The sequence below is a fragment of the Meles meles genome, chromosome 6, assembly GCF_922984935.1.
Source record: "Meles meles chromosome 6, mMelMel3.1 paternal haplotype, whole genome shotgun sequence".
Taxonomy (NCBI): Eukaryota; Metazoa; Chordata; class Mammalia; order Carnivora; family Mustelidae; genus Meles; species Meles meles.
The window spans coordinates 46,966,543-46,980,067 of NC_060071.1; the positions used below are offsets into that span (position 1 = coordinate 46,966,543).

At 38.1% G+C, this 13,525-nt stretch overlaps 1 protein-coding gene across 10 annotated transcripts in view; it reads left to right on the top strand.

The window, feature by feature from the left end:
* Positions 1 to 13,525, top strand: part of TLN2 (talin 2) — a 424,186-nt gene that overhangs the window by 256,921 nt on the left and 153,740 nt on the right. For 9 of the 10 annotated variants that reach the window (XM_046008087.1, XM_046008086.1, XM_046008085.1 and 6 more), the window contains 2 exons: positions 8,141 to 8,296; positions 12,638 to 12,739. In XM_046008087.1, coding sequence (XP_045864043.1) covers positions 8,141 to 8,296; positions 12,638 to 12,739 — 258 coding nt within the window. Of the gene's footprint in view, positions 1 to 8,140; positions 8,297 to 12,637; positions 12,740 to 13,525 lie in introns of those variants that run through there. The other variant, XM_046008094.1, reaches the window with a different exon arrangement.

Here is a 13,525-nt window from a genome sequence, read left to right on the forward strand (position 1 = left end):
CATCCTCATCACCTACTTCACCTGTCCTCTCACCCAGCTACCATCAATTTGTTCCCTATACTTAGGAGTCTTTTGCTTGGTTCATCTCTTTTTTCCCCCTTGCTCATTTGCTTTGTTTCTTAAAATTCCACATAGGAGTGAAATCATACAGTATTTGCCTTTCTCTGACAGACTTATTGCACTTAGCATAATACTCTCTAGTTCCATCCTTGTCATTGCAAATAGTAAGATTTTGTTGCTTTTTATAGCTGAATAATATTCCAGTATATGTGTGTGTGTGTGTGTGTGTGTGTATACACACACATACATGACATCTTCTTTATCCATTCATCAGCAGATGGACACTTGGGCTGTTGCCTCATCTAGGCTTTGGAGATAATGCCGGTATAAACAGAGGTGTATATGTATCCCTTTGAATTAGTGTTTTTGTATTCTTTTTTTTTTTTTTTTAAGAGGAGGAGTCTTTTTTTTTTAATATTTTATTTATTTAACAGAGAGAAATCACAACTAGGCAGAGAGAGAGGAGGAAGCAGGCTCCCTGCGGAGCAGAGAGCCCGACGTGGGGCTCGATCCCAGGACCCTGAGATCATGACCTGAGCTGAAGGCAGTGGCTTAATCCACTGAGCCACCCAGGCGCCCCGTGTTTTTGTATTCTTTGGGCAAATACCCAGTAGTACAATTGCTGGATCTTGGGGTAGTTCTCTTTTTAAATTTTTGAGGAATCTCTATACTGTTTTCCACAGTGGCTGTACCAATTTGCATTCCCACCAAGTGTTATTTTTTCTCTACATCCTTGCCAGCACTTGTTGTTTCTTGTGTTTTTGATTTTAACCATTCTGACTGGTGGGAGGTCATACTTCATTATAGTTTTTTATTTGCTTTTTCCTAATAATCAGGGATGATGAGCATCTTTTCAAGTGTCTGTTGGCCAACTGTATGTCTTCTTTGGAGAACTGTCTATTCATATCTTCTGCCCATTTATAACTGGTTTATTTTGGGGGGTTGTTGAGTTTTATAAATTACATCTATATTTTAGATACTAACCCTTTATCAAATATGTCATTTGCAAATATTTTCTCCCATTCCATGGATTGTCTTTTCATTTTGTTGATTGTTTCCTTCGCTGTGCAGAAGCTTTTTATTTTGCTGTAGTCCCGGTAGTTTATAGTTATTTTTGTTTCCCTTGCCTCAGGGGACATATCTAGAAAAAAGTTACTATGGCCAGTGTCAGAGAAATTATTGCCTGTGCTGTCTTCTAGAATATTTGTGGTTTCAGGTCTCACATTTAGGTCTTTAATCCACTGTGAATTAATTTTTGCGTATGGTGTAAGAAAGTGGTCTAGTTTCATTCTTTGGCATGTTGTTGCCCTGTTTTCCCAACACCATTTATTGAAGAGACTGTCTTTTTCCCATTGGCTGTTCTTTCCTGCTTTGTCGAAGATTAGTTGACCATATAATTGTGGGTGTATTTCTGGATTTTCTATCTATTCCACTGATCTGTGTGTTTGTTTTTAATGCCAGTACCATACTGTTTTAATTACTATAGCTTTGTAATAAAACCTGATGTTCAGAATTGTGATTCTTCCAGCTTTGCTTTTCTTTGGGTATTTGGGGTCTTTTGTGGTTCCATACAAATTTTGGGATTGTTTGTCCTAGCTCTAAAAAAATGCTGTTGATATTTTTATAGGGATTGCATTAAATGTATAGATAGCTTTGGGGAGTAGAGACATTTTAACAATATCTCTTCTTCCAACCCATGAGCATGGAATATCTTTCCATTTCTTTGTGTCTTCAATTTAGGTCTTTAATTTATTTGGTTAGGTTTATTCTTTGGTATTTTATTATTTTTGGTGCAACCGTAAATGAGATTGTTTTCTTAATTTCTCTTTGTACTGCTTTATTATTGGCATAGAAAAATGAAGTAGATTTCTCTACATTGATTTTGTATCCTATAACTTTAATGAATTTATCAGTCTAGCAGTTTTATGGTAGTCTTTCAGGTTTTCTATGTAGAGTATCATGCCATCTGCAAATAGTGAAAGTTCTTCTTCCTTACCAGTTCAGGAGCCTTTTATTTCTTTTTGTTTACTGATTGTGGCTCAGACTTCCACTACATTTTGAACAAAAGTGATGGGGGTGGACATCCTTGTCTTATTCCTGACCCTAGGGGAAAGTCTTTTGTTTTTTCCCCATTGAGGATGATGTTAGCTATGGGTTTTTCATATATGGCCTTCATTTTGTTGGGGTATGTTTCCTCTAAACTTGTTTTTTTGAGGGTTTTTATCATGAATGGATATTGTATTTTATCACATGCTTTTTCTGCATCTACTGAAAGGATCATGTGGTTCTTACCTTTGCTTTATTGAGGTGATATATCATGTTGATTGATTTGCAATTACTGAACCACCTTGCAGCCCAGGAATAAATCCCACTTGATTACAGGGAATATTTGTAATGTATTGTTGGTTTTGGTTTGCCAATATTTTGTTGAAGATTTTTGCATCAGTGTTCATCAGAGATACTGACCTGTATAATTGTCCTTTTTTGTGGTGTCTGTATCTGATTTTGGTATCAGGGTAATGCTGGCCTCATAGAATGGATTTTGAAGCTTTCCTTCCTTTTCTGTTTTTTTGTTTGTTTGTTTTGTTTTGTTTTTTGAGTAATTTGAGAAGTATAGGTATTACTTTAAATGTTTGATAGCATTCACTTGTGAAGCCATCTGATCCTAAACTTGCGTTTGTTGGGACTTTTTTGATTACTGATTCAATTTCTTTGCTAATTATGGGTCTGTTTAAATTTTCTGTTTCTTCCTGTTTCAGTTTTGGTTTCTAGGAATTTATCCATTCCTTCTAGATTGTCCAATTTATTGACATAGTTTTTCAAAATATTCTTTCTTTTTTTTTAAAGATTTTATTATTTGAGAGAGAGATGGGACAGAGGGACAATGAGTGCAGAGCCTGACTTGAGGCTCCATGCCAGGACCCTGAGATCATGGACCTGAGACCAAGTTGGATGCTTAACTGACTGAGCCACCCAGGTGTTCCTCATAATACTCTTCTACAATTGTTCATATTTCTGTGGGATTGGTTGTTACTTCTTCTTTCTCATTTGTGATTTTATTTGAGTCCTTTTTCCATTTTTCTTGATGAATCTCGCTAGCAGTTTATCAATTTTATTGAGTTTTTTTTTCAAAGAACCAGCTCCTGGTTTCATTAATTTGTTCTGTTTTTGCTTCTATATCCTTTATTTCTGGTTTAATCTTGATTATTTCCTTCCTTCTGCTGATTTTAGGTTTTGTTTGTTTTCCTTTTTCTAGCTCCTTCAGGTGTAAGGGCTATGTTGTTTGAGACTTTTTTTGCTTATTAAGGTACGCCTATGTTGTTCTATACTTCCCTCTTAGAACCACTTTTCCTGCATACCACGGATTTTAAACCATTGCATTTTCGTTTTCATTTGCTTCCATGTACATTTTTATTTCTTCTTTAATTTCCTGGCTGATCTATTCATTGTTTACTAGTATGTTCTTTAACCTCCATGTATTTGTGGTCTTTCCAGAGTTTTCCTTGTGGTTGACTTTAAGTTTCACAGCATTGTGGTCAGAAAAGACGCATGGTATGACTTCGATCATCTTGAGCTTGTTGAGGCTTGTTTTGTGGCCAAATATGTGACCTATTCTGGAGAATGTTCCATGTGCCTTTGAAAAGAATGTGTATTATGCTGTTTTAGGATAGAGTATTATGAATATCTGTTAAATCCATCTGGTCCAGTATGTCATTCAAAGCCATTGTTTCCTTGTTGATTTTCTGTTTAGGTGATCTGTCCATTGATGTAAGTGGGGTGTTAAAGTCCCCTCCTATTATTGTCATCAATTATTTATCATCAATTAGTTCCTTTATGTTTGTTATTAATGCCTTATATATTTGGGTATTCCTGTGTTGGGTGCATAAATATTTATAATTGTTAGATCTTCTTGTTGGATTGTCCCCTATATTACTATGTAGTCTTCCTCTTTGTCTCTTATTTCAGCCTTTGTTTTAAAGTCTGTTTTGTCCAATATAAGTATTGGTATTCTTGCTTTGTTTTGACATCCATGTGCATGGTAAATATTTCTTCATCTCGTCTTTTTCATTTTGCAAGTATCTTTAGGTCTAAAATGAGTCTCTTGTAGGCAACATATAAATAGGTCTTGTTTTTTTTTATCCATTCTTTCACACTGTGTCTTTTGATTGGAGCATTTAGTTCATTTATAATCAAGGTAATTCTTAACCAGATATGTATTTATTGCCATTTTATCACTTGGTTTTGTTTGTTTTTTGTTTGTTATTTCTGAAGATTTTCTCTGATCATTTCTTGTCTTTCTTTAATGCTTTGCTGGTTTTCTTTTCTCTGGTGATACATTTGGATTTCTTTCTCTTTATTCTTCGCATATTTATTAATGGTTTTTGATTTGTGTTGCCATTAGGTTTCTATATAACCTCTTCTGGATATAGCAGTCTATATTAAGTTCATGGTCATTTAAGTTTGAACCTATTCTTAATTCTTCTCCTTCCCATGTAAAATATGGTGTCCTATTTTACAGACTTTTATTTTGTAAGCTCCTTGACTGATTTTTTTACAGAAATACTCATTTTTAACACTTTGTGTTTCCTACCTTTATACTGTCATTTTTGGTCTTTCATTTCCACTCAGAGAATCCTTTTTAATATTTCTTGCAGGGGCTAGTTTAGTGATCTTGAGCTCCTTTATTCTTTGTTGGCCTGGGAAACTCTTTATTTTCCTATTCTGAAGGAACACAAATCTGAATGGTAGTCTTGCTGGATAGAGCATTCCGGACTGTAGATTTTCCCCATTCAGTACATTGAAGATATCATGTCACTCCTTTCTGTCTTGGAAAGTTTCTGCTGAAAAATCTGTGGGTTTCCTTTGTATGTAACTGTCTTCTTTGGTCTTGCTGCTTTTAATAGTCTTTCTTTATCACTATATTTTGCCATTTTAATTATAATATGTCTTGGTGTAGATCTGCTTTTGTTGATTTTGTTCAGGATCCTCTGTTCCTCATGGATCTGTGAATCTGTTTCCTTCCCCCAGAGTAGGGAAATTTTCAGCTATTATTCCTTCAGATAAATTCTCTGCCTTTTTTTCTCTTTTTCTGGGACCCCTATAATGTGAATGTTATTATGTTTGATGGAGTCACTGAGTTCTCTCAGTCTGTTCTCATTTTGCATAATTCTTTTTTCTCTGTTGTTCAGTTTTATCACTTTCCATTACTCTGTTTTCTAGGTCCAGCCTGCTGTCCATTCTGTCAAGCTTATTTCTCATTTTGTTTATTGAGCCTTTGATCTCTGCTACATTACTCCTCATCTCTGTGTTGATGGTCTCACTGATACTGTCCATTCTTTTCTCATGTCCACTGAGTATCCTTATGCTCATTGCTTTAAATTCTCTATCAGGCATATACCTTATATCTGTTTTCTTTAGATCTCTGGCTATGACCTTTTCCTATTCTTGCATTTGGGATGAATTATTCCGTCTTCTCATTTTATCTGTCTCTGTGCCTATTTCTGCTTGTTAGGAATGTCAATTATATCTCCTATTCTTGAGGGTAATGGCTTTATGGAGAAGAGATCTTATAATGCTCTGCATTATAGTGTCCTCTGTTTCCCAGGGCCTGGTGCTTCCAAGAGTATTTCCAAATGTGTGCACTCTGCTGTTGTATCCTGGCCACTTTGTAGTACAGGCCAGTTGTCTGCCGAGGCTCTCTTTGCCTGTTGTGGGCAATGTTTGGTCCTTCGAGTGATTGTGGCATATTTTAACTAGGTGTGTTCTGATCTGCTTGTTGTTTTTTGTTTTTTTTTTTTAAGATTATATTTATCCATTTGAGGGAGAGTGAGAGAGAGCATGAGAGAGGAGAAGGTCAGAGGGAGAAGCAGACTTCCCAGAGCTGGGAGCCTGATGCGGGACTTGATCCTGGGAATCTGGGAACATGACCTGAGCCGAAGGCTGTGGCTTAACCAACTGAGCCACCTGGGCACCCTCTGATATGCTTGTTAAATGACACCTGTCATCACCACCACTAAAACCAAGGCCCCGCAAAACTCCCAGGCCAGGAGACATGGTGTGGACAAAAGTTTGCATCTGTCTTCTGGGGCAAGGGACCTACTGTGCTGGGTCTGAAGCAAGTGTTACTGGGAAGGGTAGTTCCACCAGTATGTGGGGTGTATGGAGGGAGGGAGCTGGGCTTGCTGTAAGCAAGTTAGGTAGCAAGTATTGATGCTGCACTGGTTCCCACAGGTGACACTGTGCTTATGCTGAGTGGCATGGGAAATGGTATCAGGCAGCTCTTTTGTTCCCCTAGGGGTGTCTCTGGGGTGTGCTCTGAAATGAGCAACTAACTTCCACACTGTGTACCGCAGCTATTCCCATGCTGTATGTCCCTGGGCTTTTTGCCATGCCTTCTCTCCAAGATCAACCCAGTGCCCTTGAGACTCTTCCATCCACTCCCATCGACCTTTAAAGCTCTAGGCTTTAAGCTGCACTAGTTGCAAAACTCAGGAAATTTGGCCCCTATCTCTTTCCAAGTCAATTGCTCTCGGGATTCTTATTCCTATCTGGTCCCCTCTGTGCTAGTCTGTCTCACTCTTCTCTGCCATCACCCCTCCTTTCCAGCACAGCGACCATGATCTGTTTCTCTTCCAAGTTGCATCTCCACACTTTCTACCTTCTTTTGTGGCCTCTTCTCTGCTTTTGGATGTGGAGTTTGTTCTGTCAGTCTTCAGGTCAATTTTGGGTGAATCTATGATGATCTGATAGTTACCTACTTGTATTTGTGGGATGAGGCAAGCCTAGGGTCCTCCTACTCCACTGCCATCTTCTCTTGCCCCCTCCAAGGAAAGTCTACTTCATTATTTTAAACACATTTTCTCTCTTTTTTTAAGATTTTATTTATTTATTTTGACAGAGAGAGATCACAAGTAGGCAGAGAGGCAGGCAGAGAGAGGAGGAAGCAGGCTCCCCGCTGAGCAGAGAGCCCGATGTGAGGCCCGATCCCAGGACACTGAGACCATGACCCGAGCCGAAGGCAGAGGCTTTAACCCACTGAGCCACCCAGGCGCCCCAAACACATTTTCTATTTATATTCTTTGCCAGTCATTTTTGTCGGTCTATGATAACCTTTCACATATGCAGTATATAAAGTCTTTCACTATTGTAATTGTTGTAACTATCTATCCCTAGTCATTTGCTTTTTTTATTGTATTATGTTAGTCATTTGCTTTTGAATTTTGTTTAGAGCGAGATTTCTTTCTTCATCTCCTATTTTCCCTCTGCTTTTTAGATGTATCAAAGTCGGTGTATTTGTAGTTAAAGATGTTGATCTTTCTCTATATGAATTTTCTTTATTTTATTTTTTGTGCTTAGAAGTCATTTCCCTCCCAGGAATCACAAAAATACCCACCTGTATATTCTTTCTAAATTACTAATCTCTCTTAAACTTGTTTTGGCATGAGTGTGAGGTAGGGATCCATTATTTTAATAGGCGTGATTACTATTAAATTATTAAAGCAAATCATAAAAGGCTTTTTCAGAGTCAGTAGATATATATACAAATGCCAAAACAAAGAATTCAAATGAAAATATATTTGGGAGATATAAAAAAAGGTCTGTGTCTCGTTTAATGAGAAGATTCTACTTTGGCAGAGCTTTAGTTAATGCTTAAATTGCTTATATGCCATATTTAAATTGCACATTAAACCTTTTTTGTTATTCACTGACTTGGCTACTAGAAGTGATAATATTTGGAATTCATCTTAACTTCTATTTCTCTGGATATCTTCTCAGTTCTGTCCCTTCGATCCATCACAGTCCATTTTTGGAGCAACCTGCCCTCCTAAACAGCATCTCTTTTCAGGAGGGGTGCCTTTGTGGATCTTTTCCAGCCTTCTGATGTCCCTGTTTTAGTTTCCATGTCTTTAGTTTAGTGAGTCATTCACCGAGTCCCCAAACCCTGGTTTTCCAGTAGTCCTATTTTGAAACATAGTAAATGTAGGTGACCTCAGGTAAGACATCATGAGATCTCTCTTGGCTTGGCAAAATCAAATGTATTCAGAGGAAGAGCACTAACCCTTGGTATTTCCTGTTTCAGGAAAAGATGAAAGGCAAGAACAAGCTGGTGCCTCGCCTGCTGGGCATCACCAAGGACTCCGTAATGCGTGTGGATGAGAAGACCAAGGAAGTGCTGCAGGAGTGGCCACTCACCACAGTTAAGCGCTGGGCAGCCTCACCCAAAAGCTTCACCCTGGTAAGGACTGGCCATGGGGAGGACCAGCACAGCCTTGGGCAATACTTTGGGGTGGGAGAGAGAATACAAGCACTATGGGTTTCCCTGGCCTTAGAGAGCAGTGTGCAGAGGGACAGAAAGTGGGAGTCCACAGAGGGTGGGGACTGGTCCAGTCTTCTGTGTTCCTGATGCTGGCCCTAGCATGCCCTAAAGGGAAACTTGCTAATGCTCAGAAGCTGATGAAAGGGTCTATCTTCATCTCTAGTTGTTTTAGAAGTTCCTAAGCTTTGTGAAATCTTGCTAAAGTGTGTTTTCCCGGCCTGCCTAGAAACAGCATACTGTACAGAGGAAATGGCATAGACTTTGGGGTAGTGTTCAAAACCAGCTCATCATCTCCCATTTCTGAGAGAGTTCTCTCTCCTCTGTGAGCCTTAATGTCATTAGCTTTAACATGGGAATCACAATACCTATTTTGCAGAGGTGCTAAGATCAAACAAGATGATGATGATAAAATTCTCAGTGTGGAGTATATGGGAAGTGGGGAGAATGTAGCCCTCCCAGACCTTTAGACCTCTGAATTCCTCCTCCCAACCTTAATAGTTGCTCTTAGCAGATTATAATTGTGTTATTGTCTTAACGATAGCCACATTGACACATGAGAATTGATAGGATCGTTATTTTGTAGGGCACGTTGAGCAATAAGAGAAATCAGCGTTGAAAGTTATCCATCTCCTGGCACTCCTGAAGTGTACTGTTCTCCAGGTCTAGGGAATATTTGAAGTATCAGCTTGTGTCTAGATAAGGTCTCATAATACGGCATTGGGAAAAAATAAAAAAAGATGTAAGGAGGGGGTTTTGGAGGGAGTCTTTAGTTATCTAGTTTGATTATTGGTGGATAGACTCTTGCCACTTGGAAGGAATCATCAGGAAATATACCTTCTTCCCTCCTGTAGTCAGTAACTACCTGCATAGCCCTTAAGAAGGGATGTTCATACTTAGAGAACCGCGCCCTCACCTTCCATGGTAGGAAGTTGTGGATAACTTGGAAAAGAGACAAATCAAATCAATTAAAAACATGTTATTTAGAAATACTAGGAGAAACAGTGAAAGGGTTCAAAGTAGTTGCCTTTGGGGATGGAAGGGATGGAAAGGAAAACTAGGAATGGCTAGGGCAGGGGCCCGCCGTGTTTTGTTATGTGCCTTTGAGTGCTATTAGTCTTTGAAAACTAGGTCCAGGTCCCATTTTGTTGAAAACAAATGTTATTTTAAAGATAAATAAGAAATAGTATGAGTCACAGTAACTAGCTCAAGCACAAGAGAGAATGAATATCAATGATGTTTATTAAAGTTGGATTAAAGTTTATAACATGTCTTATTTCTTTCTACTCTGAGCCTTAATTTAATTTCAGGTGTTTGGAGATTCTCCTGTTGTCTTCCTGCTATTGATTTTTAGTTCAATTCTCTTATGGTTGAAGGATATACAGTGCATAATTTCAAGTCTTAAAATTTTAAGATTTGGCTTATATCACAGGATATGGTCATTCTAGGAGAATGTTCAATGAGTACTTGACAAGAGTATTAAATATCCATTAGACCCTGTTAACTGGTGGTGTTGTTCCAGTCTTCCCTATCCCGATAACAGTTGCAGGTTTTTGTATTTTTCCTTTCAACTTTTACTGCATGTATTTTGAAGTTCTGTTTGGTGCTTACATGCACATTTAAGATCCCTCTGTCATCTTCATGGAGAAATTGTTTTACTGTTTAATGCTTTTGTTCCTTATAAATTTGTTTACTCTGAAATATGCTTAATTTTAGTATAACCACTCGAGATTTTTCAAATTAATGTTTGCATGATACAGTTTTCTGTCCTTTCACTTTTAACCTACCTATATTATGTTTGAGACAAGGTTCTTACAAAGTGGATAAAGTTGGATTGTGCTTTTTTAAAAATCTACTTGGTCAGTCTCTTTTAATTGGCCTATTTGGACCATTTATATTTCAATCTAATTATTGCTATATTAAGGCTTAAATCTATCATTTTATAATATTTTTCTGTTCACCCCCTCCATTTATTTTCCCCTATTTTTGTTGCCTTCTTTTGGGAGAGGTCTATTTTGGTTTATTTATAATGCTTTTGAGCATATCTCTTTGCTTAGCATTCTTAGTGATCTAGATATTACCATATATGTAAGAATAATTATAACCCACAGGTGTGGATGTTTACCACTTCCAGAGAGGCATAGAAACTTCACTTCTATTTAGGTCTCTTTACACTCCCCACTTTTTGAAAATAATTATTCAAAGAAATACTTCTGTATACATTGAACACCACATGAGATGGTGTTACAACTTTTGTTGCAACCATAGAATGTGATTAAGTGAAACTCAAGAGGTAAAGGATAGGTTTCTACATTTCCTTATTTTTTCCTTATCTATCCCGCTGTTGTTTTCTTTTTAAGTTCTCAGCCTCTGTTTATCTTTTCCTTCGTGTTTGAAGAGCTTTCTTTAGCCATTCTTTAAAGGAAGTTAGATCTGCTAAAAATGATTCTCTCAGCTTTTCTTTTTTTTCAGAATGTCCTTATTTCCCCTTCATTCATAAAGGATCATTTCGTCAGGTATAGGATTAGACATTGACAGTTCTCTCTTTTAGCACTCGAGCCACTTCTTACTGGCCTCCATGTTTCAGATTAGAAATTGTCACTCAAATTGATGTTCACTTGTAGATAGTATGTCACTTTCTAAAGTTCCTGGTGTGGATTTCTCAGGGTTTGTTGTATTTGGAATATGCTCAGCTTCCTGAGTTTGTAAGTATATGTCTTTAATTTGGGGATATTTTCAGCCATTATTTCTTTGAATACTTTTTTTTTTTTTTTTGAAAGATGTATTTATTTGGGAGAGAGAGAATGTATGAGCATGTGAGCTGATGGGGGGAGGGGCAATGGAGCCGAGGAAGGAGAGAATCAAACAGACTCTGCACTGAGTGCAGAGCCTTGCACGGGGCTAGATCTCACAACCCCAAGACCGTGGCCTGAGCCGAAATCAAGAGTTGGACACTTAACTGACAGACCACCCAGGCGCTCCTTGAATCCTTTTTTTTTTTTGTCCCACATTCTCCCAGTGTGGGATTCTGATGATATGAATGTTACATCTTTTATTATCCCATAGTATCCTGAAGGTCTGATTTATAGGTCCTTTATTTGTTTTTTGTCTTTTGTTGAGTCTATGTTATTTCAACTGTTGAGACTGACTGAATTCTCTTCATCTGTTTTCAAGTCTACTGATTCTATGCTCTGTCATCTCCACACTATCATTTAAGTTTTTTAAATTTTAGTTATTGCATTTTTCCGTGTTATAGTTTTTATGTGGTTCCTTCTTCTGACTTATTTCTCTGCTGAAACCTACTATTTGTTTTGGGAGAGTTTGTAATTGATGAAACATATTTTATGACGGTTGCTTTATGTGATAATTCCAGTATCTGATTCTTCTCATTATTGGCATCAATCGATTATCTTTTCTTATTCATATCATAGTTGTTTGGCTCTTCATATGAGTAGTGATTTTTTTGAATTTTATCTAGGCATTATGGTTATTAAGTGAGGAGACTCTTGCTCTTACTTAAATATTCTGTTTTATTAGTCATCTTGTTCAGATTTAGTGTGGTGTTCTGGCCTCCTTTTGTGGCCTTTGCGGTGGTGTTCTGGATTGTTTTGACACTGCCCAGTTCTTACTCAAAACTTGATGGCGCTGTTTGTGAAGACACTTCCTAGGCCCACCTGCTATTGCTGGGTGACTGTTTTGGGGGTAGGCAGAAGTTACTGGGCCTGTCTCTGTTATGCCACTGGGTGCAGGTCAGGAGGGCGCAGGCTTCATGTGACCACTGTTGCAAAGAGTAAGACCACCTGCCTGTCTGGGTGGTGAAGTGGGGGCTGGGACGGCCTGGGCTTTCACTGCTCTGCAGCTGCTGATGAGCACCAGCCCAGCTTGTGGAGCTGGTCTGGGGCTCCCAGATAGATCTCCATTGGGCTTCTCCTCTCCTGGTCCTTTGTCAAAAAAGGACAGGCCTTTGAAATCCTGCCTTTTGGAGATTTTGGGTTTCAGAATTACTCACCTGGGAGTAATTGGATATAAAAGAAAACCTAAAAATTCACCAGAATGTATTTTCTCAAGTCCTGTGCTCCCCAGTCAATCTACCTTTCCAGCTTTCAGAGCCCTTTTGCTAGACTGTAGGGTATTCAGTTGTGTTTAGAGGGGAAGAGAAGGGAAAAGTGAGTCTATGCCATTTTGTTCCAAGACTAGACCTCTTTACCCTTAAAACTATAGCTACATGATGTAGTTATATTTTTTCTAATGCCATTTTTTCAGGATTTTGGGGAGTACCAGGAAAGCTACTATTCCGTACAAACCACTGAAGGAGAGCAGATATCCCAGCTGATTGCAGGCTACATTGACATTATCCTCAAAAAGGTATTTCAGACTGATGCAAATTGGAAAAGTTCCTTTTTTAAAAGCACTCACTTAGATGATGCTGCTACCTGGAAAAAATAAAACAACACAAAACAACCCTAATTTGAAGTACTTGACCCATTAATTTAATGTTAACAGTAAGATTGCTTGAGTATGCAGTCTTTTAACCTCAAGATCCCACAAGAATTTCCATTTTAGCTGAAGTTCATATTTATATTCTTACTGCCGAGTAATGAGCAGTAGGGCTTCACTTAGCTAATGAATGAGACCAGCTAGCCCCTCAGCATCTTCCTCTCTAGGTAGTTCTATTATGCTTTCCAGCCTCTTTAGAAACCTAGGTTGAGGATCTGGAAATGTTCTTCATATTTTTCATGAATTTTTTTTAAAGTAGGCTCAGTGCCCAGAGTGATGTCCACTCTGGGGCCTGAACCCATGACCTCAAGACCAAGAGCTGAGCTGAGATCAAGAGTCAGGTGCCCAACTGACTGAGCCACCCAGGTGTTCCTCACAAATTTTTACCAAATTACTGAATTTTATGAATTTTTATCAAATTCTTAACAAATTTAGTGGGGTTATATGCCATAGTGGTATACAAACAGACTGCCAAAGACTTCAAGAAAAAGCCCACTGAAATAACCAAGTTCAACTAGAACATCGATATCTATGTCTTGATTTTAACTGTGTGAAATTTAGTCAATGCAGTAATAAACACAGAAGGCATGTATTCTATATTGCGTTAAACAATGTATTTATTTTTTATTGTTATGTTTGCTTTTCTTCAGCCAT